The 27239-nt window shown below is 41.7% G+C and overlaps 2 protein-coding genes and 1 long non-coding RNA gene across 9 annotated transcripts in view; 1 reads left to right on the top strand and 2 right to left on the bottom strand.

Moving 5' to 3' along the window:
• The window catches only part of LOC139612740 (transmembrane protein 65-like), a 37171-nt gene extending 18944 nt beyond the window's left edge, over positions 1–18227 (bottom strand). The window contains exons 1-3 of one of the 2 annotated variants that reach the window (XM_071468663.1): positions 17935–18227; positions 17282–17632; positions 1819–1863 (exon numbers count right to left, since the gene is read on the bottom strand). In XM_071468663.1, coding sequence (XP_071324764.1) covers positions 1819–1863; positions 17282–17588 — 352 coding nt within the window. In that variant the 5' untranslated portion in view covers positions 17589–17632; positions 17935–18227. Of the gene's footprint in view, positions 1–1818; positions 1864–17281; positions 17633–17853 lie in introns of both variants that reach the window. The other variant, XM_071468664.1, reaches the window with a different exon arrangement.
• LOC139612741 (uncharacterized) lies at positions 7398–8039 on the top strand. The gene is made up of 3 exons (XR_011686630.1): positions 7398–7535; positions 7666–7717; positions 7904–8039. It is a non-coding gene; the product is annotated as an uncharacterized lncRNA (long non-coding RNA).
• Positions 18228–19747: 1520 nt separating the features above from the next.
• LOC139612737 (protein MTSS 1-like) overlaps positions 19748–27239 on the bottom strand; it is a 52939-nt gene continuing 45447 nt past the window's right edge. For 4 of the 6 annotated variants that reach the window (XM_071468656.1, XM_071468655.1, XM_071468659.1 and 1 more), the window contains 6 exons: positions 25908–26021; positions 25277–25519; positions 24780–25013; positions 24135–24294; positions 23722–24000; positions 19748–23534 (listed from right to left, as the gene is read on the bottom strand). In XM_071468656.1, the coding sequence (XP_071324757.1) occupies positions 22975–23534; positions 23722–24000; positions 24135–24294; positions 24780–25013; positions 25277–25519; positions 25908–26021 (1590 nt within the window). In that variant the 3' untranslated portion in view covers positions 19748–22974. The remainder of the gene's footprint in view (positions 23535–23721; positions 24001–24134; positions 24295–24779; positions 25014–25276; positions 25520–25907; positions 26022–27239) is intronic. The other 2 variants (XM_071468657.1, XM_071468658.1) reach the window with 1 other exon arrangement.

Below are 27239 nucleotides of genomic sequence, written 5' to 3'. Positions count from 1 at the left end.
CTCCACATTGCATTCACACTCACTCAGTTTAGTCGGAAAAAATGAAAAATATTCACAAAGGATTTCACCACTCAGTTATTGAGCTTCTTTCATGATCTGTGTTATGACTCAGGTGTGAAATGAAAAGTCATGCCATTTTTTTTTCCACAGAGGTCATCAACATATGCAACTCCCAGTAATTAAATAATTAAAAAAGGGGCAACAACACACACGACACAAAGGCTTTGTTGTGCTGAGGACTTTCATGAGCGCTGTGTTCAACACTGTTGCCCCAGCATCAGCCGGCTGAGTCGATGTTTCACTCGGGTGTGTTATCTTTACTGAGGAGCCGGGGCAGGAAAAACAGCATTTCACAGCAAGAGAAAGAGCTGAGCTGTCTCTGTCTTAGCCTAGAGTCACAGGGACCTCACTGTTAAATGTATGCTGTGAGAAGAAAGGACAAACACAAGACGATATGAACTATGCCGGGTTATCCAGCACATGTTCCAGCCCCTCAGCAGCAGCAGCAGCAGCAGGAGGCTCAGGCCTCTGAGGTCATGTCAGTAACTCAGCACCATAGAGTAAAGGATGCCTGCATAAGTCTTCCTGTGTGTGTTCATGTGTGCAGGCGGATTGCATATGTGTGTGTGTGTGTGTGTGTGTGTGTGTGTGTGTGTGTTTGACCTTCCCTTTGCAGTAACAACTGATCTGAGAGACATTGTTCTATAGTGAGCCTCTTAAGATAGAAACTCACTCACATCAAAAACATTACTCTCTACTTCACTCAACATTTCCTATGTAAATAAAATGTATCATTATCCTGATCATTATTCATTTAGAACCTGACTCACTTTTTCTTATGAATTATATTAACCATTACTGTCCGAACACCAATGACTAAACAGCCTGCCCAAACACAAACAGTAGCCTACACTTCTCGGTACTGACAAATCTGGACTAAACTTTACAGCTAAACATACGATTCAATACAATTTGTGAAGATTTTTTTTTACTGCTGCTGGGTTTCTAATCAGTTTAACACACTTTAGCCCCTTTATTGACCCTGGCTTCCATTTCATTATTCAACTCTCTGCAATGAACCAACACACATTTGAAACCTTTGCTCCACCGGAGTTGAATCGCAAACCTTAAATCTTAAGATAACGGCAAAACAATGATGACCATTCAACTCTATTGTTCTGTCATAAATGCAGATGAATGCTGATGAGGAATAAACCGGCTGCTACCACACAGCTGACCAGCTCTGGCAAGTTCATTTAGACGGAAGGCGTCTCACTGAGGTCACACTGGCAAGCACGTCAACTTCAGCAACTGCTAACCCATTATTCAACGGTTTAAAACAAGTAAACAATAATGTAATTATGATTAAAAACTTGCTGATCACAGGATTGCATACTTTAAATTGTCACTGACTGCTTCCTATTTGCCATTCTATCACTGGCTACCAGTTTGTTTCAGGCTCAATTACTAATCGGTATCGGTATCGATATCGGTTCATGGAAAACATATAATCCTATTAGTGAGGTCCATATAAAGCATGTGTCTTCCTTTGCTTTGGGGACATCATGGAAACAGAGTATACAGCATGAACCAAAATAAAGCTCAGTAATGCTCAGTAATTATGATTAAGACTGATTCTACATTAATTATACTGGTCGATTGAAGGCTAAATGAGGGACATCAATCCAGGCTGTCATGCCACAAGGTTAATGAGCATTTTTCAAATGAGCTCACTCATTTAATCATCCCATCCCTCTTTTAACAAAAATAATGAAATACACGTACAAATCAAAGTTCATAAAAAATTTGACTTCTTACCATATCTCAACTGCGCTGCAGTAGGTGGTGCAACTTCCAGCTGCCCTGAAAAGAAAAGAAGACAAAATGAATTATAAAGAACGCACATCTCCTCCAGGCCTGTTTTTCCATGGAGGGGAAAAGTCAGCATAAATGTCAGCTGGTTCTCAAATGGCAAAGCTTGTCAGTCAGGACCTTTTGGACAGTGAAAGTGAAAAAGTAGGGAAAAAAACAGAGAGAGGGGGCATGAGGAGGTAAATTTTAGCAATGTCAGAGGAAATGAAAGGGAATCATACAGGAAGAGGAGGTAAGAGCATCTCCCTTGTTGTTATTTCCTCAGAGTGAGACACAGACGGGGACAAAGGTGATCAGTGAGCAATCAGGCCTCCTCTGAGGCACACTGATTATAATTGGTGTGTGTGCGTGTCTGTGTGTGTGTGTGTGTGTGTTTATGTGTGTGTGTGATGACGACTAGACACAAAGAGAGGGAGGAAAAGACACAGGGTGTGACAAACTATTGTTTTCTTCCTTCATATGAACATATTTTCAAGCGATATCATCATCTGAAATGGCAAGGATGAATATAAAATTACATTACTGCAAATTTAATCACAACTGTTTAACACTGTGACTCTAAAGTTAATGTTATGTTATGTTATGTGTGATGAGAGGATGCAGGGTAAAATAAGTGTCAGACTGGATGCACCACTCAACGCTTCAGTCACTGAACTGTGAGGTAACACAAGGACCTGAAACAAGAAATAATTCCATCGGTCTGAAGCTGAAGACATGAGACAGGATCATTTCCTCCTCAGGTTCTGTGAAATTGAGTTTATTGCTGTAAGGTCAGTGGAGTGATAGTCTACATAACGAAGTCTGCTCCATCTCTTATAGGTGTGTGGATTCACACACAGACACATGGACACACTTCCACATGCACAATCCCCACAGAGGTTGGTACAAGTTAAAATGAGAGTCAATGCCAAAATCCAAATTTGCGTTCTGGGAGAAAAGCTTTAGCCTTCAAGTATCTACTCTTTTTTTCATGTTAAATACAGTTCAACTTTTCTATCACTAAATGGATCAATTTATGCAGAAAAACGGCAAAAATTAAATATTTTATACCATCAGATATTCAGGCTGTAACATCATAAAATGCAAAGAAAAAAACAAACGCAAAAACATTTGCTCCATTCTGTCTGCTTCCCCAACCCATCACCTCCTCCTTCCCTTTCAGTCTTCAGTGTCACATTACAAGCTTCCTACTACACTCTTCAGTTCAGCCCCCAGCTCATGTTGCTGACACAACAATAGCCAATTGCTCACCTCAGTTACGGCACTTTTATTAGCACTGAAGAGCAAAAAAAAACTGCTGACACATTCAGTATATACACTAACTCCCAGTGTGTTCATTGTCAGTCACACGCAGGTCTGTCATTGCCTTCCTCTGCAGCTCCTCGTGCATTTGCGGGCCATGATGAAATGTTCTCTTTTTCTAATTTATAGCTGTTATCTCATTTCACAGGTTTTGGAAAATACAAAAACATAAACTATCCATCTGCAAGACAGGAAGTAACTGGCAGAGATGAAGATCCTATCCAAAGAAGACGGATGGCTTTGGTGCTTAATAGAAAACAAATGTGGCGGTTAATCACTCATACAGTGGTTGTTTTAGGATTTAATTAAAGGCTTTAAATGATCCTCCTGTGCTCATCAGTGAGCCAACGCTATCTGAATAACTGCTGCCTCAACTGCATAACTTTTCTCACTGAAACCTCCATCCAGAGAGCTGCTGCTGAATTATTCTAAGATGTCATGTGACACTAATATCTGTACATAACTTACCAACTGCTATGGGTTGTTTTAGTCACCAGTGATAGCATACAGAGGGATCAATTTTTCTTTTTTTTATCTCGGTAGGTTTATCAACAGAATTTAGGGAGTGATTACAGACAGAAAAAATCATTGTACATTTGAGATTCATTTTGATTTTAAAATTCCTAGAAAAACTGAGATATACTATATTTGTCAGTCACTAATATTATTATACTCGCGTGGGGTATACAAAAAAGCTCATTAGGACAGAGAGAAAGAGGTTTCTAAAGAAAGTAGCATGGACTTGGGGTTAAGAAAGTGTCTTTGCAGAAGTAGAAAAAAACTCTTTCTCTATTTCCTAATGAGCTCCAGCCAGTATCAGATGTGTTTATCCCACATAAACAAAACTTGTGGAGGTCAAATTAGTGATTTATTGAGGCGAAGTCAGATGTCAAACAATAGAGCTGAGCCTCAGTATTCACGCCTGTGTGTTCTTGTGTCGGCTGTGATGCTTTTTCTGCAGCAACCAACCAATTAACTGTCTCAAACGGCAGAAACATATGTGTAGGTTCCTTCTGGACAAAGACTGATCTTTACAGCCGGCCTTCCCCGTGTCGATACACCTGTGATCCCTTGGCCTTTAGGCAAACAAAGTAATTAATTGCTGTAAAACCTGTTGCACTTATTGATCGTAACGACAACCTTAAATAATTACTGTTAGCCCTCGTACAACTCGGCTAACTTATGTATGGGCTAATGGGTTAAAGTATAAGTATATCCGTGATATGTACGCTACATTTACAGATCTTTCCATCAAAACAAAAACTTAGCTCTTTCAGGTTCACTCAGCTGACCTGAGGCTGCGGCGTAATACAGTGCATGCCGTAGGTGCGCTTGTGTGTAGGAACACGGTGGTTCAGCGGTTGAGAAAATATAATACCAAAGGAAAGTGCTGTTTTGATGGGAAGATAAAACGCTAGAAGTATTGGCACTAAATGAAGGGTACACTTCGGTAGCTGTTGGCTTGTTTCGGTGGGCATCTAAAAGTATCTGCAGCACCTTTTTTTCTGCTGAACCTGTCCATAGCAGCACATCGCTCAGCTAGTGTGCCAGGGCTCTCTGCTGCCTCTCCTAACTGGTAGCATGCTGATCCGAATCTACTGCAGGCAACGCACTGACAATGCATGAATACCTCACATAACCCCACGTCAAATAACCCAAGCTATCATTTTAATATGTTCATATACAGTATGGTGAAACTAGGGAAATACTTTAACCTCGGTGTTTAATGTTAACATAGACTATAATTCCTTTGTACACTTTCATATGAAAGAAATAACGCAATACACCATTGCAGCTCGATGAGAAGCCAGTTCCGGCCATATTTTCTCATCATTTAAAAAAGAATAAGGCCAAATGACAAAAAGTCACCGTCGCATCATGAAAAAACCCATTCACTTGAAGAGTTTTTCTCTCTCAATCCACTGGACTTCATCTAGCCATTTGTTAGAACTGTGATAGTTGACCTGACTGCCTATTGCCCCCACCACTCAGCTGACACAAAGTATTGATTGCATGGAGTCTTCAGAGTTGCTGTCTCAAGAGAACTCAATTTCAACAGGCAGGAGTGGTGAAAACATTTAAGGGGCAGTGATAAGTAACTAACTAACCATGAGCATGATTAAATACCAAAGCAGCCATGTCTCATTCCTTTCAACCCCTGTCTTATCTTGTGTCCTCCTACCACAGAATCACACGTACACCAAGCATGGCAACTGATAAAGGCTGTGTTTACAGAAACACAGAAAACACAGTATGTCACCATTTTGGCGGCACAACGAGATCTTAACTTTTAATTACAAGGTCAGCTGCAAGAATTCTCTTGAGATAATACTTAAAACTCTAAATAACGTGAGGAAATGTCTCTTTACAAGCTGGTAACTTCAAGAAAAGACACAGGCAGCATTTTGACACGAGAAAACACTTTTAAAAAATCATTGTAAAATCAAATTATAATAATCATTTTGCTAATGTGACTACTTAATAATAATAATTCAATTCTGCATCTGACCATTAATGTCTGTATATTATACTCCTATCACTGAAAGGAGAAAAACTCCATATTTCCCAATCAGATAGCCTGGAGGGCACTTCCTGTAGAAGGCTCAATCTGTAAACCTCTGTTGTCTCTCAATCTAAAAAGTGTCCATCTACAACCCTGTATATGATTGTGTGCTGGCTGGTTGGATTTGGTTGTCCTTCCTTGGTTGCTTGCTGCTGTGAAATTGAGGAAAACCTTTTTTTTTTTTTTTTTTTTTTGCTGCAAAATAAAAATCACACTTTCTTGTTTGTTTTGGTTTGATAAATGACTCATTTGCCTTCGTTCTGACTCTTGGTGCTGGTACAGCTTAACAATTCAAGTGTGAACAGAGTTTTGGAAATTGAAGATGTGTCTGTGAAGGAGTCCAAAAGATAAGTTCTCTCTCAGCAGAACTCAGTTATGATGAATAAATGTTGTTGGTCTGTTCTGAGTTTCATTCGCCTGAATAAAAATGACAAATAGTGTCAATAAGATTTTCTGCAAATTCAGGTGTTGGTGTTAAAGGGGCACAAACAAGAAACATGCAGGGGACATTTTTCATTACAGAGCTGTGGTCAGCAGTGCAATACAGTCTGTGTTTGTTAGACCGCTTCTCTTTGTGTGTGTGTGTGTGTGTGTGTGTGTGTGTGTGTTGGACTTTATCTAATGTAGACTCAGAAACATCCTTGTTTTCCCTCAGGATTTTTATTGATTTTCCACTTTCACTCCTTGTCACAAAGAGAAGGGATTCTCATTATGTGAGAGCAGTTTTAACACGAGACTGTTCTGTGTAGTTGTATGATGTGTGAGTGTGTGAGCATGTGTTTATCTTTATGAATATATGTGATCTTATTTACATTTTTGAGGATGCACCTATAGTGGTGTGTGTGTGTGTGTGTGTGTGTGTGTGTGTGTGTGTGAGCGAGGATGCAGGTGCATGAGATCAATAGAACTAAGCAGTCCAGGAGGAAAGGAAGGCTGGAGCCATTCATCAACTGCACGGCACTTTGCTATTCTGCTATGATGTATGAGACAGAAAAGAGGAAATTACACAGCTCACAGAATGTGGGCCAAGATGGCCGGGACAGTTATTGCTAAACATGAAAAAAGAACGGATTTGTGGTTTAAAAAAAAAAAAAAAAAAAAACGTTCTCATAGCAACACAATTGGAGGATGAAATTAATTTGTCCTTGAATGGATGATTAGATTTTTCAGAATAACTTGCACACAATATTTCAGAAGGTACAAAGCAAATGCAAACTCCATGAAAGGACTAGTCCACCTTGAGCTTGTGATTTGCATATAAAAAGGTCATTCGCAGGAAAGCCTAATTATTTCTGAATTTAGACTTTCTACTTCTGCAGCTCTACCTGTTTGCTTTTACCAGCCCCTCACGTGTTTACTGGAGGGCTTCTGAATGTCACATCACAACTTACTCTCAGTTGGCTGAGAGAAAATAATGAGTATCTCCCAGTAAATGCAGAGATAACCCGTCAGTTTAACCTTTCAGTGACGTTCAGATTTGTCCTGTGAGTTCAGTGAACTCTGTTTAACAGGTAGACATCAGTCTGTTCCCCTGGTGCTAATTAAGGCAGCTGTAACAAAACACAGAAACAGACAGGAAACACAGCCACAAATCCTTGAAAACATCCCTCTGACAAAAGCCAAACCACAAGAGATGTGAAGGAAAAAGGGAAGCTTCCATCTCTCTGATAGCGGGCACTCAGCCGCCGGGAACAAAGTGAGAAAAGGGAAATATTTTTAATTGAGCAGTGGGCTGCTCACAATGAAAACACTCTACGATGACTCCCCCTGCTCTTTGGAAACACTACACAGAGATAAGGTTCCTGCAGACCAATCCAGATAATAACACTCTTATATTAACACTATATTTTTACCTACAAAATTTCATCTTGCACTCTTCCCATGATGATGCTGATACACATTAACATTTTACATTTTTGTTTCCACAGGAGTCAAATCCTGCAGCCGTCCTCTACTTCTCAGTCCCGGCACTGAATGAAGGTGAGGAATGTTGTCTATCACACAGAGCAAGTTAACTGCAGGCATCTGGCCTCCTCAGTGCAAATTAGTCACTGATCAGATGACGCACAGGACCACATGGGCAGGTGTTTTCACTTGTTTTGGCTAATTACAACCTCTGTGCTGTTGTTTACGGACCATCTTCCTGACTCATTTGTTTCACAGCAGACGTGTGGCATAAAGCAGAAAGCAGAAGAAGCTTCAACTGCCTTCCATTTAGGAGAGCTTGTTCCAGGGTCCTGGTTTTGTGCATGCTGGCTCGCTGGTGTGGCTTTCTGAGGCGCTTGATGGAACTGAGCCGATGAAATTTGTTTCACCTGTGCTTTTTTTTCTGTTATGAAAAGTCAAAATGTCAGCGGTGCAAAAGGTCTGTTGCTCCTGTTAAGTGTGGGACAATTTTACACCTTTACCATCGGCTTTGCTCTGTCAGCCTGTGCCGGCACGTTACTGTACAAGGCAGCAACAATATGATTGCTTACACGGTGTGACTGTGGTGTCCCAGCTGAATAAGAGCAGCGGATAAAGTGGCAGGAGCTGTGAGAAAGCTACTTGTTGAGGGGGGACTTTGTCTTCAAAACTGCTTCTGCACAACACTTTTTAAGGTCAGTCGTGTTTCCTGCTGGTTTCAGCCAAGTGAAGCTACCTTCCAGTTTTTCAAATTTGAATATTGGAAACCACATCAGTGTAACATACACCATGATTTCATCAACTGGAGCACACCCACTCTAATATGGATTTCACCCCAGCAAACTCTGAGCCTGACTCAGCAAGAAAAAGCCAGCAGGGAGTGCTGAGGACGAGTGGCCTGATTTATAACATTTTCAGTGTTATATTTTCATTTGATTTATAATAAATACTTTAAAGCTGCTGCAGTCAATATCTTGATATAAACAATGGATCAAATGATTACAGGTGATGTGAATCAGATCGCTCGTAGAAACAAACCAACAGCGAATTATCGGCTAACTTTGTTGTTCTCCTCAGTTCTACAGAACTTAAAAACATTTTTTTTTTTTTTTATCATCTTTCATCTCATTGTTTCAGTTTTCCAGTCCACTACTTTGCTGTTTGGGTTCAGTTTCTCTGATCTGTTGTCAGCATGGTTTCAAGACACAGCGGGTAACTAGGTTTGTAAAAACTGACTGTACAACTGACTGACAAAACAATTGAATTCTATTGTTGCTGTTTCTGCTGGATGTGTGAACAAGCAACTGTTTGCTAATAAGTTCCCCATACAAACTTAAAAAGTAATAATTTGTCATTGTTATTAAGGCTGACAGTTCAAAACTAAGAGCCAAGTTTCTGATCAACTATCTACAGTGTGTATCTTTCAGGCAGACCAGTCAACAAAGCAGCTAGTGAAGCCAAGTTTCTAGTGAGGTAAGCAACTCAGTATTTCCCCAGGTTAAACCCACAATGAATACAATACAAGCAGTCAATATAGGCTTGGAGAGAAGTATTAACCTTAATATCTACTATAAAGTGCTGACTTTAGCCTCGTGGGGCTGCAGTGAAATCAGCAGTCATGGTGACGCTGTAGCAAGGTCAGTTAAAGAAGCTCCTGAGAGAGAGAGAGAGAGAGAGAGAGAAGATGGAAAAAACACTGTGGGGAGGCAAGAGAGCAAAAGCAATAAAGGAGAGAACAGTATTTGAGGTGACAAAAAAGTGAGTGCGTGTTGTCTTTAAAGTGCACATTGTCCTGTGAGGGGACAAAAAAAAAAAAAACACAAAAGAATCCATCCCTGTCTCATTCGCGCTGAAGCCCATGACCTCATGATCGAATGGGCAGGCTCACAAAAACAAACACCATCTTGAATATCAAACATGTCCTGCTGCGCATAACAATATTACCCTGCACGTCTGTGGTGCCTGTGTGATTTGATTCATGCCTTCATCCATCTGTCCAGGTTTCACAAAAAAAGACGAACCGTATGCAGTGATTTTCCTCCTCACTTCTAAGCTATAATTTGAATGATAGCATTTTAATTGGTGCCAGATTGCCGACTGGAGGATAACCTTACATTCGGGGCTCCATTTATAATGAGTGTTTTTCTTTTACACTTGATGTGGCCTTGATGTGTTCTCCTTCAAAGACTCAAAACGAGGAAAAGTAACTAACAACAACAAAAAAAAAGAGAAAAAAAAAACTGAAGATGATTTGAGTGTCACATTTGTTCTTGACGTGTTAAAAAATAGATTTTATCTATTCATTACTATACATACATCACTGGGACTGTTGACAAGGACACTGGAAGCTTGTCAGACCAACTTTTGCTTAAATTACTAGCTACAGCTAATGAACCCTGTCAGGGACAGCTGGCAAAATTAATGATCACCATCTACGAAGTGAATGCCTGCTATTTTCTATATCTGTCTGACATCAAGGACACATTATCTTAAAAATGAAGAACTTTTGAGTGGAAAGTCTTTCACTGTTATCACTGTAAATTGCATGTGTACGTGCCAGTAGACGGGGGAGGGCAGGGTTTAGTAAAGCCTCGATAGCAGGACATTGTGTAAAAAGTTAAATACGGTATCCTGTAAGGGGAAAAAACTCAGTGTTCGCTTTCATCCTGTGTATATTTCACCCATCACTTAATTTTTGGGTGTGTCACAAGCCAATAACTTCAATAGCTGTTTAGAAAAGTTTCCACTGAAGAGCCACTTTGTCTGAAATCTCCAGACAAATGACACAAATGACAATCGTCCACTGGCCACCAGAGGGGCTGATGGACTAGCACATTACTAACCCAGGTAATTCAGTGAGAATCACTGCTGCATGATGGTGCATTTCTTACAGATAAATAGGGGCCACTTGTGTTTGTCCTTGGGTCACAGCAGGTTAAAAGCCACCACAGAGAGCCATTATACAGCAGTGTGTGTGAATTAGCATGATAATGACACTGCATGAGCTGCGGCAGAATGAGGACATGAAAAGATACTCTCCTTTGTCTGTTATTTGAAGGAGGGGGCTATAATATGAGAGGTGGTGACAGGATAACCTCCCCTCTCTTTGAAACAGACAAACCTGGGGAGAAAAGGACGAAAGCTTTGATCCTGGATTCTTCATACCCACTGAATCTGCAGTCACGGTGAGATTAAGATGAAGAAGAATTTTTAAACTTTAAAACAAATGGAAGATGGATGGGTGGTTTAAAGAAAATGGAAGCGAGTGTGATTTGTGTTGATGCAGCTTGGATTTTATACGGCAAACCTCAAAGGTCGCTAAGTCGAAAAACAAATCAAAGTCATGAAGAGCATCCAGACGCCTCTCTTCCTCTCTCCCCCTGAACTCTCTTTCTACAGTACTTCATCATCCTCTCAGCCATGGAGAGAGATTGCCTATATCTACTCTCCTATCACGTTTTCCTTGCCACCACTTGACTTGTGGGAAAACCATGTTCGCAGAGTGGATGTCACCGAGGCCCTCTGTAACTGAACGCTGATGATCACAGAGGTCCAGATGGAACGGAAGGATCTCTGGTCGTTTATTCACTTATCTGCTGCATCTCTCCTTCCCTTCTCTCTAAAGCTGTGCTTCCGTTCTCTGTGCTTTTATCCTATACAAACTCGAGGTTGAACTTTTAGTGAAGTGAACAAGATAACTTAATATGCAAATATATTCCCCCGGTCTGAGAGGTATGAGAAATAGCTTTTCCTATTTCCAAAAGTGTGCATGGCTCAGCACATACCCCTGGTAATAACAGATTCAATTTATATTTCATAAAAAAAAATTGTAACCAGGGTTGCCTAAAAAAAACAATTTCAGAGGCAGGTTTATCAGCCGTTTTGCAGCTTAGTGCTAATAACTACAACTAATATTCAAACATCAACATAAACACCGCAGTCTCATTTTCTGCACACTCACTCGATTTTGGCTTGAAAATATTGATGTGAATATAAATTATATACATATTATATAAAAAAAAATATAAATAAATTTGACTGTGTATAAATTTGAAAATGGTGTACTGTTTATTGAATGAAACTGGAGATAATATCCTCCTCCTCATCATCATCATCACTTCAGAGGGCCCCCGTGTCGCCACTCTTTCTCTATCATTATTATACCCTCACAATGAGATTCAAATAATCACTAGAGCCGTCTGTCATGTCTGATAACGTCATTTTTTGTCATTTCTTGGTTATTAGATATGAGTTATTTGGTTAGTCATTTTCCGAGCCAACCATTTCTTTGCTATCACAGGGCTGTATAATAATCACTGTCTCTGACTTTGACAGTGCAATTAGTGAGAAACGACAACAATGGGAAGTGCTTGAGATCCACGCTGACACTGTGCTGTAGGTCAGAAATGTAATGGAGGTTTTTAGGCTGTGCCTTTGTTCCCGATGAGTTTAATTTCTCTCTCTCTAGGTTCAATTTTGTTGACATTTTGAGCTCATTTTTTTGTTCTGCATTGCTGGCTTGAATTAAACTCCAGCCAGCTCGCTCTTTGTTTTGACTTCTCTCCTCTCCATCCATCTCCTCCAAACATCTCTGCCTTCATCCGCTCTTTTGTCTGTGTCTCTACGCCAGCTGACTTCTCACCGACTTGATTTCTTCAAACTTTACTTTCTCTCCTCTTACTTCTCTGAGAATGGGCTGTTTCTACCAGTAAAAGTCATCTCCATACTTGTGTAAGACATTCACTTCAAATGCCTTCTTTCTAACAGTTGCTTTTGTCTGCACTCAAACGTTCAGGCTGTTAACATCTGCCCTTAAAAAGCTCTGTGAACACTTTGCTGGAGAATAAAGCTTCAAAGCGTTTTCAAACTTTTAAAACAGTGAAACATTTACTGGAAATTTATACACAGAAACCAAAAAAAACCAAACTGGTGAGAGCTTGTCAGACGTGAGCTTGCCTTACACTGCACTGATTTAAGATGGGTTTAGCAACAGTGTACTGTTTCATTAAATAATTTAGATGCTACATGGGCAAGAGTGGTTTGGACCACTACATAATGACAAATCAAGACCCACAGTAACACTGACCTCAGATTAAGTACGACCACTTCCAAAGAACGGAGAGGGAAGTTTTCAACCCTTGTAAAAACCTTATATTAACAAAGCCTTATCCACTCTGATCCACCAACAGCACTTTTACAGCACATTCACTTTTCTGTCTACAGCCTTAAAGCTGTGCTAATCAAAATTTTTAGATTAACAATAGGTCAGAGCTGTATGATATATGAAAGGGGTCGTTCATGGTGACAAACCCACAAAGAATTATCATCCAACTCTGCTGTTCTCCTCATCTCGTTGGAGCGTTTAGCAGGCAGCTATTTTCAGCAAAATAACCTCTGATAAACCCACTGCACACTACCTGCCCAGCAGCACCAGACGGCAGGTATTCCCCCCAGGAGTTGGTGGAGCCAAAAATCATCTGAATTGGACTTACTTTTCTCAAACCACCGGAAACACAAACTCAGAATTACTTACTGTCCAACAAGACTGCAGTCTCTAGGGGTTTTTACATTAATTCCCCTGATACTCCTGACTTTGGCGAGAGATTTCTGGGAACTGTGTAATATAGTATGTAATCTCGGCTTAAAAGCACAATCTGGAACAAATATGTTCAGGAAATATGGCCAAAACCAGGAGGCATATACTGCAGTAGACTCCATTACCTCAGAGGACTGCCCAGTGCTAGGATATGCCAGCGATATCTAACTGCAGTCAAACACCCGGCTTCCTCACCCGTCAACCAAACCTGCATACAAATGTCAAGAAAATAAGGGCTTGGCTTCAGGTGTCCTAAAGCCTCTGGGTCGAATGATGATGGATGCTGATGAGCCTGTCAAACAAAAATCAATCTCTCAGACAGCGAGTATGACAGAGTGCGCCAACCAGTCCAGCAATCACTGATTCAGCTTCTCTGCGTCCTGCATATACAGTACAGTAGGTAAGAGAATCCCTGAGGGTTTTTATAGCGTGAAGGTGAGGATGTCAGCAAGCTCCAGCCAGGCAGGCCCCATAGGTGAGGGCTGAGGGAAGTGGCTGTGCTCTGCGTGTAGTCACTCACTCACATTATTCTCACATTTTCACTTGTGTCATTTGTGGTGGTTTTCAATTTCAAGAAATATAAAGCTTTAATGAAGGCTGCTGGTCTCTGATATTCTACAACAATTACAGCAGTTTTGCCTCACAGCAAAACACCAAGTAATCCTGCATTAAGGACGTTAACCATGGTTTTTCACCCCTTAAGTGCAAAATATCCTAGTCGTCCAAAATGAGCAAGATGCTGGCTCTTTTCAACCTCAGTGTGTGATGCGAAACCCTCCACCATGAAGCTCATGTGGGGTTTTGTACTGTTTGCTCAGCCATGATATTGCAGGACAGTTATGACCCACAGAGGGAGGCTAGTAGTATACAGTATGTGGTCAGGTCATCAGCAACATCTTGACAGGAAAATACTGATGTACCATTGAGATTGTAAGATCTTATTGAAACGCCTTGTAATGATGGGTGAGATGCCCTATATAATTCTCTGTGATGGTCCAGAGTCGGGACAGAGAATGTGGGAATGAGGAAGGGAGAGATATTTCAAATGAGGCAACAGATGTACCAACTTTCTCTATTTATTTCCTGGAGGAACCATGAAGGAGTCGAGCAGAGTTTAAGTCTATTGAGCTATAATTATCATTAAAGTGTGATCACTACAGAACATGTGATGGTCTTGTAACACAACACTGTTTATCTGTTTAGCAAAATAACTGTTAGATGACACTGTCAAACCTCGCCGCCTCTTTGTCTGCACTGCCACCGCTACCGATTCTGTAATCACCCCTTTCAGCATTAGTATCACAGCCTCTACACTACAATGACCACTGCAGTTGTAATCAGTCAGCAAAAAGCATGACTGACCTATTTTGGTGTACAAGGATAGAGGTGGAAGATTTGACCCAATCAATAATGTAAAGGATCGATACCATCACATGCAGCAGATAGCAACATGCCTCCCTCCCTGCTGACGCACTTATGGTTTTGATGCAGGATTTTATGGAGAGTAAGTTTGACAAGTTAAAAAGTGAAACTGCCTTTTGGAATTTATCTCTTGATGGGAAAGAAAATGCAAAGAAACGTTGCGAGTTCAGCATCAAACTTCATTCTTTTACTCACCAAGAGCTGTCTCCAGTTGTGGAAAGCAAGGCCAATAACTCTTGTCTCTATCACGTCTTTTCTTCGACTGAAATTAGCAAGCTAACCAGCTAGCCCTGGCCCATATTAGCACTTTCTGTAGCCTCCAATCTGCCCTAAAGACGTAGCGCTGAGGGCATATTATAACCTCTGGTCTTGTAAACGCAACAATGACCAAAGCTCTTGTCAAGCTCCCGGCAAGACACCATGTTCGGCAGCAGAGAAAACCTACAAATAGCCCCTTTAAAGCAAATGAATAATATATCATTAAACAAACTAACAGATGAAACCTTTCAAGTCACAGCGTCAAAGGTATGCTAATATTAACAATGCAGGTCTGGGCTGTCCCTACCTTGTTATTCAGAGCCTCACATACTGTACGGAGACAAGAAACAGTATGACACTATTCATGTATGTTCAACATTCAGCAGTCAGTTGCTATAAGCTTTAAAGGCCCATGGTGTACAGCCCGAGTCCATCTACTGAGGGGAATGAATGCCTCTAAATGTCAGCATGGAGGAATTCAGGGATTTTAGGAATTATTTTCTCTTAAAACCTTGAGAGGCGTGAGCTATTTGAAGCTTCCCTGTAGGGTATGGGAACCATTTGTCCATCATGAGACATTCGAGTAAACAAAGCCACATTGAAAACTCTACTTATTTCTTGCAGAGCTACAGAGATAATGCAATAGTGCTTAGTCTTTTATCCACAAATTCATAGAGCTATTAATATCAATATACTGACAACATTAAGGGAGCACTGATTAAGTTTCCAATATATACTTTATATATATATATATATGTACAGTATATACCATTTTTCATTGGCTTTCATGTTCTTTGTTATTGTTTATTCAAATCCAATATCCTGCAACTTGGCACACAGATGAACACATAGCCATAAAACAAAATTAAAATCACACACATTAAAGTATATACCCTATAATTCCCACTGGAGGGAAATATAAAGGGTGACAGCAGCATACTTCCTGAGAGCCTCACATGCTGTAAAGCCTCTTCATCATTACTCATGTCTTTTCCTTTCCCTCCCTCTATTCTCTTCTATCTCAGTATCGATCGACCCCCCTCCTTCTCTCTCCTTATGTGGGACATTGACTGTGCTCATCCTCTTATACTGTGCTCTCATAATTCAATTCCTATGTTCCACTGACGCCCAAAATAATGCCTCAGTGCTGTGCTCATACAATGGACTGAAAAACCTACTACTGTAACAGCCTTTGCACCTGAACACGCTGCCCTGGGGAGTGTAAATTGTACTGGGTAAAATGCACTGCAGGTCAGTGCGTTAAAAGCTCTGCGTTAGGACTGGATAGGTCAGGAAGGCAAAAGAAAAACAATGCCCTAAACTACAGCCAGAATGAATGTGTTTTTCTCCAAAATGGGAAAACGTTGCGGGGTGGGGGTGGGGTGGGCGGTGTTGGCATTGGTGGCTGGAACCTATCAAGACACTTTTTTTTCTCCCCAGGAATTTCTGCCAGAAGTATTGGCTCACCCTGCAGTGATGATAACTCGCAAATCCACCACACACTAGGTTGACAGTCTCACACATTCACACCCACAAGTAATTTAGATCGTTCAATACACCTGACCGACATGTCTCTGGACCGTGACGGAAACAAAAGGGGTGCAAACCAAGCCCCCATCCTCCATAAGGGACACACAACTACGTGTGGCTAAGGTTTCTCCGGTCTACTCTGCTACCTGCAGGCCTGACCTGCCTGTAGTGAACATGTTTGTATACCGATATGTCTGTCTTAGGGCTGCCACTACACATTTATCAATCAGTGATTCCTAATTATTAGGTCAGACAGATATGGCTACAGAGTTACAGGAATGGTTACATACTTTATTGATCCCTGCCAATAGATTCTCTGTTTTTCTGCACACAGGGAGGTCAGAGGTCGGAGGTCAAAGATTAGCTGCAGAAGAGCACTTGGGGATTACAATGTAACTTTAAGATGTGACAATGGTGTGATGTTTTGAAAGAAAACAAAGGCTTATAACTGAATCTTCCAGCTGTGGCTCTCAGATTAAAATGAAACCCTTGATTTAATGAGGACACTTCAGGTTAATTAATCTTTTGCCTTGCCACAGCCTAACTGTAATGAGGCTGATGGGGGAACATTTTTAACTGCTTCTTATTACATAGCTGAATAATCAGACTATGATCTGCAATGGATCATTACTATGAAGCAAAGTAAATTACTTAAATACAGAATTTTCGAAATAACGAATTTTCCACTAAATCCTGTTTGATTGACGACCTCCTGTTTTATGTTAGATGATAAATTCAGTAAAATGTTGGCTAAAAGATTGATTCCATTTCCCATGAAAAGGGGTTCAGATGCATTAACCCACTTATATGCAGCACTGTGACACATCACCTACCTTGAGCTATAGCTATGGACTCGAACCTGTGCAGTTCTCTCAGCAGACAGGTGCGCTCAGTCGGATGGAGGCTATAAATAAACTCCTTGGCTCCCCGGGGCGAGTTGAGAGGCTCCACGGGCTCCTTCAGCGGGTGTGTGCCCAGGTTGCACCGCTGCACCAGCATGCAGAGCGGGGGCTCCGAGGCGAACCGTGCCGGGGATGCCATGACGGGTGTCTGGTGTTTGCTGAGTCCGGCTCTGGCCAGCCCCGTCCCGGCTCTCAGAGAGAGGGCGGGCCGCAGGACTCTCCGCAGGCAGGGCAGCATCTCTGGGATGGGGGGGGGGGGGGGTCGAGCAATGCGCCGGGAAGCTGATGGAGAACAGAGGACACCGTGACTGGCCTGTTGTCTCCGCGCTCAGTTAAAACCAAAGGCACATGTCGCTTTACGTGACAAGAATCAATCGCTGCAATGGTCGCATGAAAACAACACAACTACAGAGCCCCAGCGCGGGTTATTTAAGGGCAAACCGCGGGCCTGACCATGTCGATTTCACACTATGTACGAGCATGTCGTTGCAAGCCTATCTTACACGCCTTTTGGGAAGCAGGAGGTGGGAGAGGATGCGACAGCTGTCCACAAATCAAAGTGCAACTTGGCTCATCGGACGCACCTCAGTCGATGCTCGGCTGTCCCGCACCACAACCTCCACAGGAAACCTTGAAAACACACAAGCTGCTCCGGCGCATGCGGCTCTGATGCCAGATTTTGTAGACGGCCGCACAAAAATCCTGAATCGGACTGACTGGCTGCTGTATTTGTTGCTACAATATCACATTTTTGCGATCGTAATCCCGGGCTGGCGTAACCTCTGGCTGACAGGATGGTGTGAGGCGGATGGGAGGGGGCCAGCAGCCCCGAAAATATTTTCCAATGGCAGCGCTGCTTTGCTCCGTGCGTAACTCTGACGGCACCGCCAGACGTGCGCAGGCCACGCTCACTACATGGGGACCATGGGCGATCGGTTGCGGTCGTGTTGCAGCTACCACGTCCGCCGTAACGAAAACAAGCAGTGTTATATTCTACTGAGAAATAAAAGACTCCTTACTGTGATTCAGATCGTGTGGATATGACTGAATAGTAACAACAGAGAGGACTGGCTACAGGTGCCACTGTCGTGAGATCTCAGATCAGTCTTTGAACTGTTGTACTGACAATCAGGTGAGACTGAGGGGGAAAAAAAAGGTTTACACGCAGTTTGGTGACACGGACACGCTGGAAGTCTCCTGTGGGATAATTTTACAAAGTGAAAGGAGTGTGTTTGTTGGGTGCGCGCCCATCCCTCCCTCTCCTATTGTGCATGTGGGGCATTTGAGCTGTTCAGCTATTCAGAGTCCACACCCCAGGAAAATATGACACCATGTGGAAGATATTTGTTTCCAAGAGGAAGCCTGTGCTTGGAAATAAAAGAGGAAACACTGTTTGTTTTGCTCATCATTTTAGTGCTTTGTTCATGACTTCGTGTCTGGGCCTCCTGTGCGAGGGCGGCAGCTTCATCGTTGTGGCCGTAGTTTTACTGATTTGTGTTTTCATTTCTCTCAGAATGGGAGGAGTGATGCATTTTCCAAGCTGAACTGGAAACCAGGTACGGGTTTGAAAAGATTAGACATGAGCGACCCCTGGTGGCGGTAAACAAAAAAAGCTCATCTGTTCGTGTGCTCGTCAGTTTTCAGACTGGATGAGTGTGACACAAACGACTCACTGTGCAGGTACTGTGCAAGAGTTTTTACATGTGCAAAAAAAAAAAAAAAAAAACTCAACAGGAATGTGAACACTGCAACAACAGCCCTACTAAAATATTCTTAAATTTAATCAAAATGTCTTGTAATGAGGGGAAAAAAACATCCGCCACTGAAAGACCTTAATGGGCCTTAAAACCAGACAGAAAAACCTCAATTCAAGCAAATATATCAACAAACTTACAGTCGTTTCATAGGATTCTTAAATCGAGAAGTTGTACAAGATTTTTACTATTAAAATATGGAAAACAATCTTGTTCCTCCGCTGGGATATTATGTAAAACATTGTTATAGCTAGTTTAAATGAGCTTAATATTAGCTGGGATATCTTATTAAGACAAAGTGAGATGTATTTTCTTAAAATGAGATTACTTTTCTAATGCTAACATGCTCGACAAGATTATTGTTCTTTTTAGACAAAAAAATAAGACTAACTTCTTGGAAACAAGGCTTTTTTTTTTTTTTTTTTAAACTTTTTTGAAATTCCTTTTTTGCAGTGAAGGCGTAAAGGTAAGTTTGTCTATATGTCCATGGAAACTGAGCCACCTCAGCCTCAGCCAGTCTGTCAGTCTGACTTAAGAAACGATTTAAGCTTAGTATCAGGGAAGTGGTCTGATCTAATATTTGGTCATCTTGATACACATAGAGGTTGCACACTTGCACACTGAAGAAGCAACTGAGACAAAGCAAAATTTATATTTTTATTATATTGCTAAAGCTGTCATTACACAAAAAATAACAACCTTTTACTTCCTGAAACAAACTGCATCATAGCCCGTTGAACTGTGCACAGACAAACAGACAGAGAGGTCAACTCTCCTCGGGGGGGAAAAATAACTAAAAACTAAACTAGAGACCAGGTTTAACCATACTTTCAACCCCCCGCAAACTATAAACGTCTTATTCATAGGATATAGTGACATTTGGCTGCACTGATATAATATATATTTATACTAGCAATTTAAATATGAAAATTACAGGTCGACAATACAAGATTTAGACAAGTGGACGGCCAAAAAAAAAGAAACAAAAACAAAAATATTAACATCTTCAATATTGAGAACTGAATGCTGGATTTCCCAAAACATCTAAGCATTGATATTATCTTTGCTCTTTTGAAGTTCAACAGTACAGGATGTGTTTTCAATGCAAAGTAGAGTTTGTGGTGCATCCCCCTTTTCACACGATTGGTTTAATTTAGACAGAGAGGATATATTTGTTTTTATCATCCCTTCTGATGCCTTCCCTCCTATTGTACCTCTCTCTTAGGTTAGATTCATTAGAAACATGTTGAAAATGTATAAACAAACTGGATTTTTACACCAAGATGTCTCTGGGAAACTCAGGTGACACAGAGCCAGAATGACCAGACGTTGTGGGCAGCGTGCCGTTTGTTTCTGTAATCAGTTCTGCGCAGTTCAACTCCCAAATCATTTAAAGGATTTAAAACAAGAACTTGGTGTAATCATTCAGAAAAATATACTTTCTTGACTTAACTAAAACTGAAGTGGATGCAGTTCTGCATCATCCCGAAATCTGCTCTGATAATACTGATTTATATCTCTCCATTACTTCTTTTGGTGCCTGGAGGTCAGAAAAAACAAAAACAAACAAAAAAAAAAAAACAACACACTTTAATGTAGCGGGTGTCCACTTTAAAACCAGCCAGCATTAAAATGCAGTTTATGCGTGTGTGTGTGTGTGTGTGTGTGTGTGTGAGTGTGAGTGAGTGAAATAAGGGACATTTCACTGCTGATAAAACCTGATGTACAACACATCATTAGATAGCACATGCATGGATACAGGGAACAACTCTATTACTCTGATATTTTATATAAGTATAAAAATAGAGATAGGTTGAGAAAGAAAAAGAGATTTAAAGACTGAGAAAGAAAATAAATTAAAAAAAACATGTGAGTTCTTGGACTAACTTGTACAGCTAAATAATATTTACACTTTCATACACCTTGTAGTAGCTGTGGTCTCACAGTGCTTGAACTGAAAAGAAAATGACAACACAGACTATAACTCAATGTCATGATAATGACACTATAATGATGCATTTCTTAAATTATACAACAGATTTCAATGTGATTCTCTAAGTTTTTAAAGTAACAAAATGTTTGGACTTGACTTTTTGCTATTGCAAAAAAACTAAAAACACCAACATTGGAGATGAGATTTAAAATCCTAATTAATCAAAAGGATGCATGCACATTAGATGTGTTTAAGAGATCAGAGTTCAATAACAGCAACCAGACAGAATAAAAACAAGATGGCATTACCAATTACAGCTTTAAACTCATAACTGTCAAAACATCAAAAAATATTTTGCCTCATTAATGTCTATAAAATGTTTAATAATATATATACATTTACAAACTTGAATTAACGTTGACATGGCACATCTGTACTTTGACATTTGTTAGTATTGTTATGAGCAATCAATGCACAGGTTGCAGTATGGCTAGTAAATGCAGAAGAAAGAAGGGGCTAATATATAAGGAGTAATATATAATCACAAACCATTGAGTTCTACAAAGCTCAGCATGTAGATACTGCAGATTACATGAGAATCATATTGATAAAAATGAGGAAAAAGAAAAGCAATCCACATCCCAAGGCAATGGTGTATAATGATAATTATATAAACATCAATAAACATCTTGTTCAAAGATGTTAAACTGAGTGAGTTTGGCACCGTGGAGCAGGAGGAGCAGATGGAAATACAGCGAAGATACAGAGAGCGAGAACCACCCACACACTCCTCAGCAACAGAGGCACGACATTATTTACAAATCGTGTAAATACTAAAACAAACTAAAACAAAACAAAACATAACTCATCCATGTGACACTTCAGTCACACTGTAGTGTCCTACAACTCTGACTTGGGAGCAGCGCAGTCAGTTCCTTTGCTTTTTGAGGTGCTTTGAAATTGTTTCATAGCCTGTGTCAGCTCTGCGGACGTCCCCCGTGCTTTATTATCTGAACTGTGGGAGGAAGACAACTTTGACAACACAGCACATTCCTATCAGGGCGTCTCTCCAAGGAAGCAGTCAATGCCATTTAGGAGTTTCTAAATGGAGCCATTACTTTCTACTGCACCTGAATATTGCTCTTGTGACACTGTGTTGTACTGTCAGCGGTTACTGTGCTCTTTCTGCCAAGTCACTATGCAGTTCGAGTGCTTATTTGTACCTCCATAGTAGAATGCACTCCGGCAACAGTAAGTGTTTAGACATATAATACAGTGTTTTGTTTTGTTTTTTTAAATGCCCTTGTCCAACCATCTGCTTCAGGGAGAATACTGGATACACGTGAGTCAAGTTAAAGAAATGAACATCCTGTGCTTTAATGCTGCTCTGTCCTTGTTATTAACAAAAACATCCTCATCTTTTACACTGAGATTACACAGCTGTGGGCTCGCATTTACAAATACATTTTAGAACTTAGGCCAGAATCTTTCATTTGGGGGCCCATGTAAGAAATTAGGTCTTTTCCTTGTACTCGCACAGGCTTATACAGTTATTCAACTATACAAGCATCTACCTTAAATGGGCCTGTGATCCATATTCTAACAAACCCGTCTTTACATAATTTCTGAGGCATCATGAGCCAAAACCAAGGAAAACTTGCACCTTACAAATCTATTATTTTCCTCTCATTATAGATGGCTCTGTAGTAAGAGATTCTCCCACATGAAAATTTACAGGATGAGAACTGTAGAACAGGTGCCAATGATTTCTCATGGTAGCATAAAAAGCATTTTGCATCTGTATATCACATTTCTATCAGCAACACTTTTTGTAAAGCCTTAAACCTCATATACAAATATAACGAAGGGGGCGCCAAACATCTTTGACATGAGATCACGTTTCTTGTGACCGTTGCCTGTATATTGTGATGATGTTATCACGCAATGCGTGGTGCGGACCGATCGTTGGTGAGGGTTCTCTTGAGCTTGACCCCTTTACGTATGGCCACCAGCATGTTTCCCTCTCCCCCTTCTCCAGCCTCATCTCCTCCTCCTTCCAGCCCAGTCTCACTGTGAAGGTACTGCTGGGTCAGCTGGTTGGGCAGGGGGACGGTGGGAGGGTTGGTTGAAGCCTGACCACTCCAGGACATCACAGGCAGCGTGCCAGCATCCTCCACTCCTGCGAATGTGGGAGAATCTGGGCTTTCTTCTCCACCCTCTCCTCCTCCTCCCATCTCCTCTGCACTCCTGTTCCCATTAACTGCCCCTGACATATCGGGCACCGTTGGGATCTTTACTGGGATGACAGGTGTACGAATGGGGATGGGGCCTGTACCTACAATGGAGCCTGAACGGCGAGCGGAAGGTTTTGAAGAGGGCGTGCGGCGAATTGTGGCAGTCCCTGGGGTGACGATAACTGGACCGTGGCCTGTAGAATAGGAGCCAGAGGCATTATGGGAGCTGGCTCCTGAATAAAATCCCTGACCTGAACATGAGCCTGCAATGACACAGCACAAATAATGATTTCAGCCATTAACAAAATGAATTTCACTAACAATATTAAGTGTGTTTAAAGAGGGAGTTACTGACATAAACCAACACAATATCTTACAATCCTACAACATTAACAAGGTAAAAATTGAAAACTTTAAGAATATACAGAGTTGTGACACTGCAGCCTGTACCTGTAGGGGTAGGAGGATAAGCCCCAGTAGCGCTAGATGGATAAGCTGTGTGGATAGGTGTGGGGGGATAGGGCCCTGCAGAGTAGGCCCCCTGTCCAGGGTAAGGAGCCTGTGTGCTGGGCAAGCCGGCTGTGGAGGCCGGGCGCTTGGTCTGGAACATGCGTCGGTAGGACTGACTGATATCACTGTTTCTGGGGATGGTGGACGACTTGTCAAAATCAGACTGCTGCTGCTCAGGCTCCTGATCTCCAGCCATTGAGAAATAGTCATAATCTGATACTAGAGGGGCAGAAAGAGAGAGGTTGGCAGTGCACTGACGCAACGAGACATTGTGTGTAGTAATACTAAAGGATAAAAAAAGAACGAGGTTTGCAGTGTACTTTAACAGTGCTGCCCTAGAAATTACACGTTACCTTGTGAAGGTATAGTGTCTTCAGAGCAGCAGGGTGTGTTGGTCTGTGTGCTGTAGCCACTGGAGCACTGGATGGAGTCTCTGCTGGACCTCTGGGTGTCCAGCTCCAGACCTCTGGATAAGGCCAGAGCCAGTTCCTCGTGGGCCTCAATATCACCAGCCTGTAGCAATCACCCAATGAAAAAAACATTTAGTAACAGTCTGAAAGCCTGACTGTCTGGATACAGCCAGGTACAATTCATTAAAGTCATTAAAATCATTAGGTACAACTCATGAGAGCCATTAAATGGGAACATTAGTGGTGGGAGCCTCATTCATGTGGTCTAAACGCCATGACTGCAAAAACACTGGCCCTGCTGGAAGTTGAATGAGAGGTCGTCTTAAACTTAAGTATCACAGATGCTATTACATGAGGACTGACCTGTGTTCATATGCTTCATCAAGTATTGGCAGAAAAATGAGGCAAATGAGTCACTGCACAATTCTTATGCTTTTGGGGGAATTTGCTCCCAGCTGCAGCAAAGTACACAAGTTCTCAAGCTCAAAGTCGACAGATGAGAAAGTGGACAGAATGTCAACATAAACCAGCATCAAGTTTAAATCAGGTCAATCCTTAAACTCTGTAGGAGATTAGACTAAAACAGACCTTGAGAGGTGAAGCCACAGGCCTGCTCTTCTCTTCTACTGAGACCAATGAGCTTGGTATTTGTAGCACAGCCGGAGCTGGTGTTGAGGTCGAGATTAAGGCTGGACCTAAAGATGGGATGCTGTCACTGTTCATGCTACCATTACTGTCCATCACAGCTGGGGTCTCCTTGTCTTTCTTCCTCCTTAGTGTGTTGACCATGGGCTGGTCATAAGGCCCAGGCTTCGCCCAGTCCTGTAAAGAAAAACCTGTCAGGGTTTGTTGCTGACACTTCACATTTCTCTGATTTTAAAGCTTTATCCCTTCTTTTCACCTCTCAGTTTTAAAGTCTGCAAACTTAACCAAAGTTTAAAATATGCAAACAGATAAATTAAATGTATTTATATAGTAAACACAGTAAAAAAAAACAAACTGTGAACCAGGTGTGCATGTTGAACAAACTGTGGATAAGGAGGACGGGACTCAGTTGACCAGCAGGACTGAGGGGATGAACAAACCTTCCAGCTGGGGACTCGAGATGAAGGCACCATGGGAGAGCTCATCGTGCAGTAGTGAGGGTAGTCTGGCAGCAAGGCTGAGGCGGGACGTGACCATGAACGAGTGGGGCAGGAGGAGGTGGAGGATGAGGAGGAAGGAGGGAAGAACGGGAAGGCAGTGCCTGACACTGTGCCCAAACTCCCCCCGTTGCTATGCAGGTAGGGGGAACTGGCTGGACTGTAGTGGTCAAAACCATTGGACAACTGGATGTGTGTGCATCAGTGGGAGGAGGGATGATAACAGAAACAAACACACAATGGGAAAAATTACTAAAATGATAAACACTGGAAAATAAAAACGAAACATAACACATCACTGAGGAGAAATCATTTAAAGGAACACAAAAATAATAAAGAACCGTGGGGATCACGTCAACACAGAACAACATGATCACAAAACTAAAACAACCGATGCCAGGGAGTTTGAAGGTTCTGTGGTTCCTTTAATGTCTTTCTGATAAACTTAAGTCAGTGCAATGTGCAGTCAAATTTGAAGTTTAGTGTGAGGGAACAGGGGTGAGGATAATGCTGATGCAACACAGAGACTTGTGTGATAAAGGGGTAAGCTTCATAGTGGGTGAGTGTGTTTCACCTTGTCAGTAGTGGGCTGGGGTGCAGTAGCAGCAGCTAGAGAAGAGGGGGAGCTGCAGTCACTGTGAAGCTGCCCAGTCTCTGACACCTCAGAGGAGCTGGAACTAGGACAAGGCTGGGACAGCGAGGGCAGCAGCAAGCAGGCAGTGAGACGAGACCAGAGGGAGGGAGGAGGAGGGGAGAGAGAGACAAACAGATAGACAGACGTGCAGAGGGAAAGAATTGCAAAGACAGACATGTCAGCAGGTAGACAGAGACAAGCAGAGAGAAGCAGTTTATTAGAGAGCAGGGACAACTTTCCACAGTTCTCAGCAGTTAGTGAAGAGTACAGCCAAGTGACTATAGAGGCTGTAGAGAAGGTGCACTGGGAGTCAGCATTAACTGCATGGACATCAGCAGTGTTACGTTAGAGGTGTTGGAGCCTTGTTAAAAGGAAGCACAGGCAAAATTCGACTTCATTAGGACGTAGGAAGTATCCTCACTAACTCAAAAAAATAATATTTTTGTATGCTCCCCTTCAGAAGGAGATTAGGAGTTGGGGTCAACTACAGAACGGCAGCCTGCATAGAAGCGGTTACTGAAAATGGATGGAAATTAAAGAGATCCACATTAAGTGTAAGGCTTATTGTCTCTGGGTTAAGGAATAAGTCCTGATGAGCCCTATTTAGTCCTTTGACTGTACTATTCAGCTACTGTAACTACACTAAGAAAGAGGCAATGAGAGATAGATTATCAGGACTGTATTGTAAAAGGGTCAGGTATGGACTTGCCAAACCACCTTCACTGCATCATAAAAACTTGAGTCTAACCATACCAGTGTGTTCTGGACAGGAGACCTCTGGTCGCTGGCTTGCTAACAAAACGTCAACTAGTGCAACCGCTCTCATGGTTGATCTCAAACCACAAAGCCCACACAGACAATCTGCTGGAATATCTCACTGATAATTATATGAAACTCTGTGTCCGATGGTTAGATAAAAGTGACAGAATGAGACCTGCTGATAGAGACAAACTCTTAGTGCCTATAAAACATTCTGTTGACACTGTAACATGTCATTTTACTGTGACATATTATATATAATGAAAATACAACATGCTGTATGATGAAGCCTCTGCAAGTTTAACAAAACCACAGTCTGTCACAGCGGTCAGCTCTTTAATAGCAGGATGGGACTGACCTGTTTTGCCCCGGGCTAGAATGGAGGCAGACTAATTTCCTGTGCATTTATGCTATAATAATAGCAGTGAAATGACTTCACCATGATCACATAAACTTATTGCTGCCAGCTAACGGCCTCTCATGGTGGCTAGGGAGATGTGTGAGAAAAGACTT

This window comes from Trachinotus anak, unplaced genomic scaffold, assembly GCF_046630095.1.
Source record: "Trachinotus anak isolate AG129_WGS33_773 ecotype Australia unplaced genomic scaffold, CSIRO_AGI_Tana_v1 ptg000032l, whole genome shotgun sequence".
NCBI classification, from domain to species: Eukaryota; Metazoa; Chordata; class Actinopteri; order Carangiformes; family Carangidae; genus Trachinotus; species Trachinotus anak.
The sequence above is the reverse complement of the archived record's forward strand: the minus strand, read 5'-3'. Positions and strand labels throughout refer to the sequence as shown.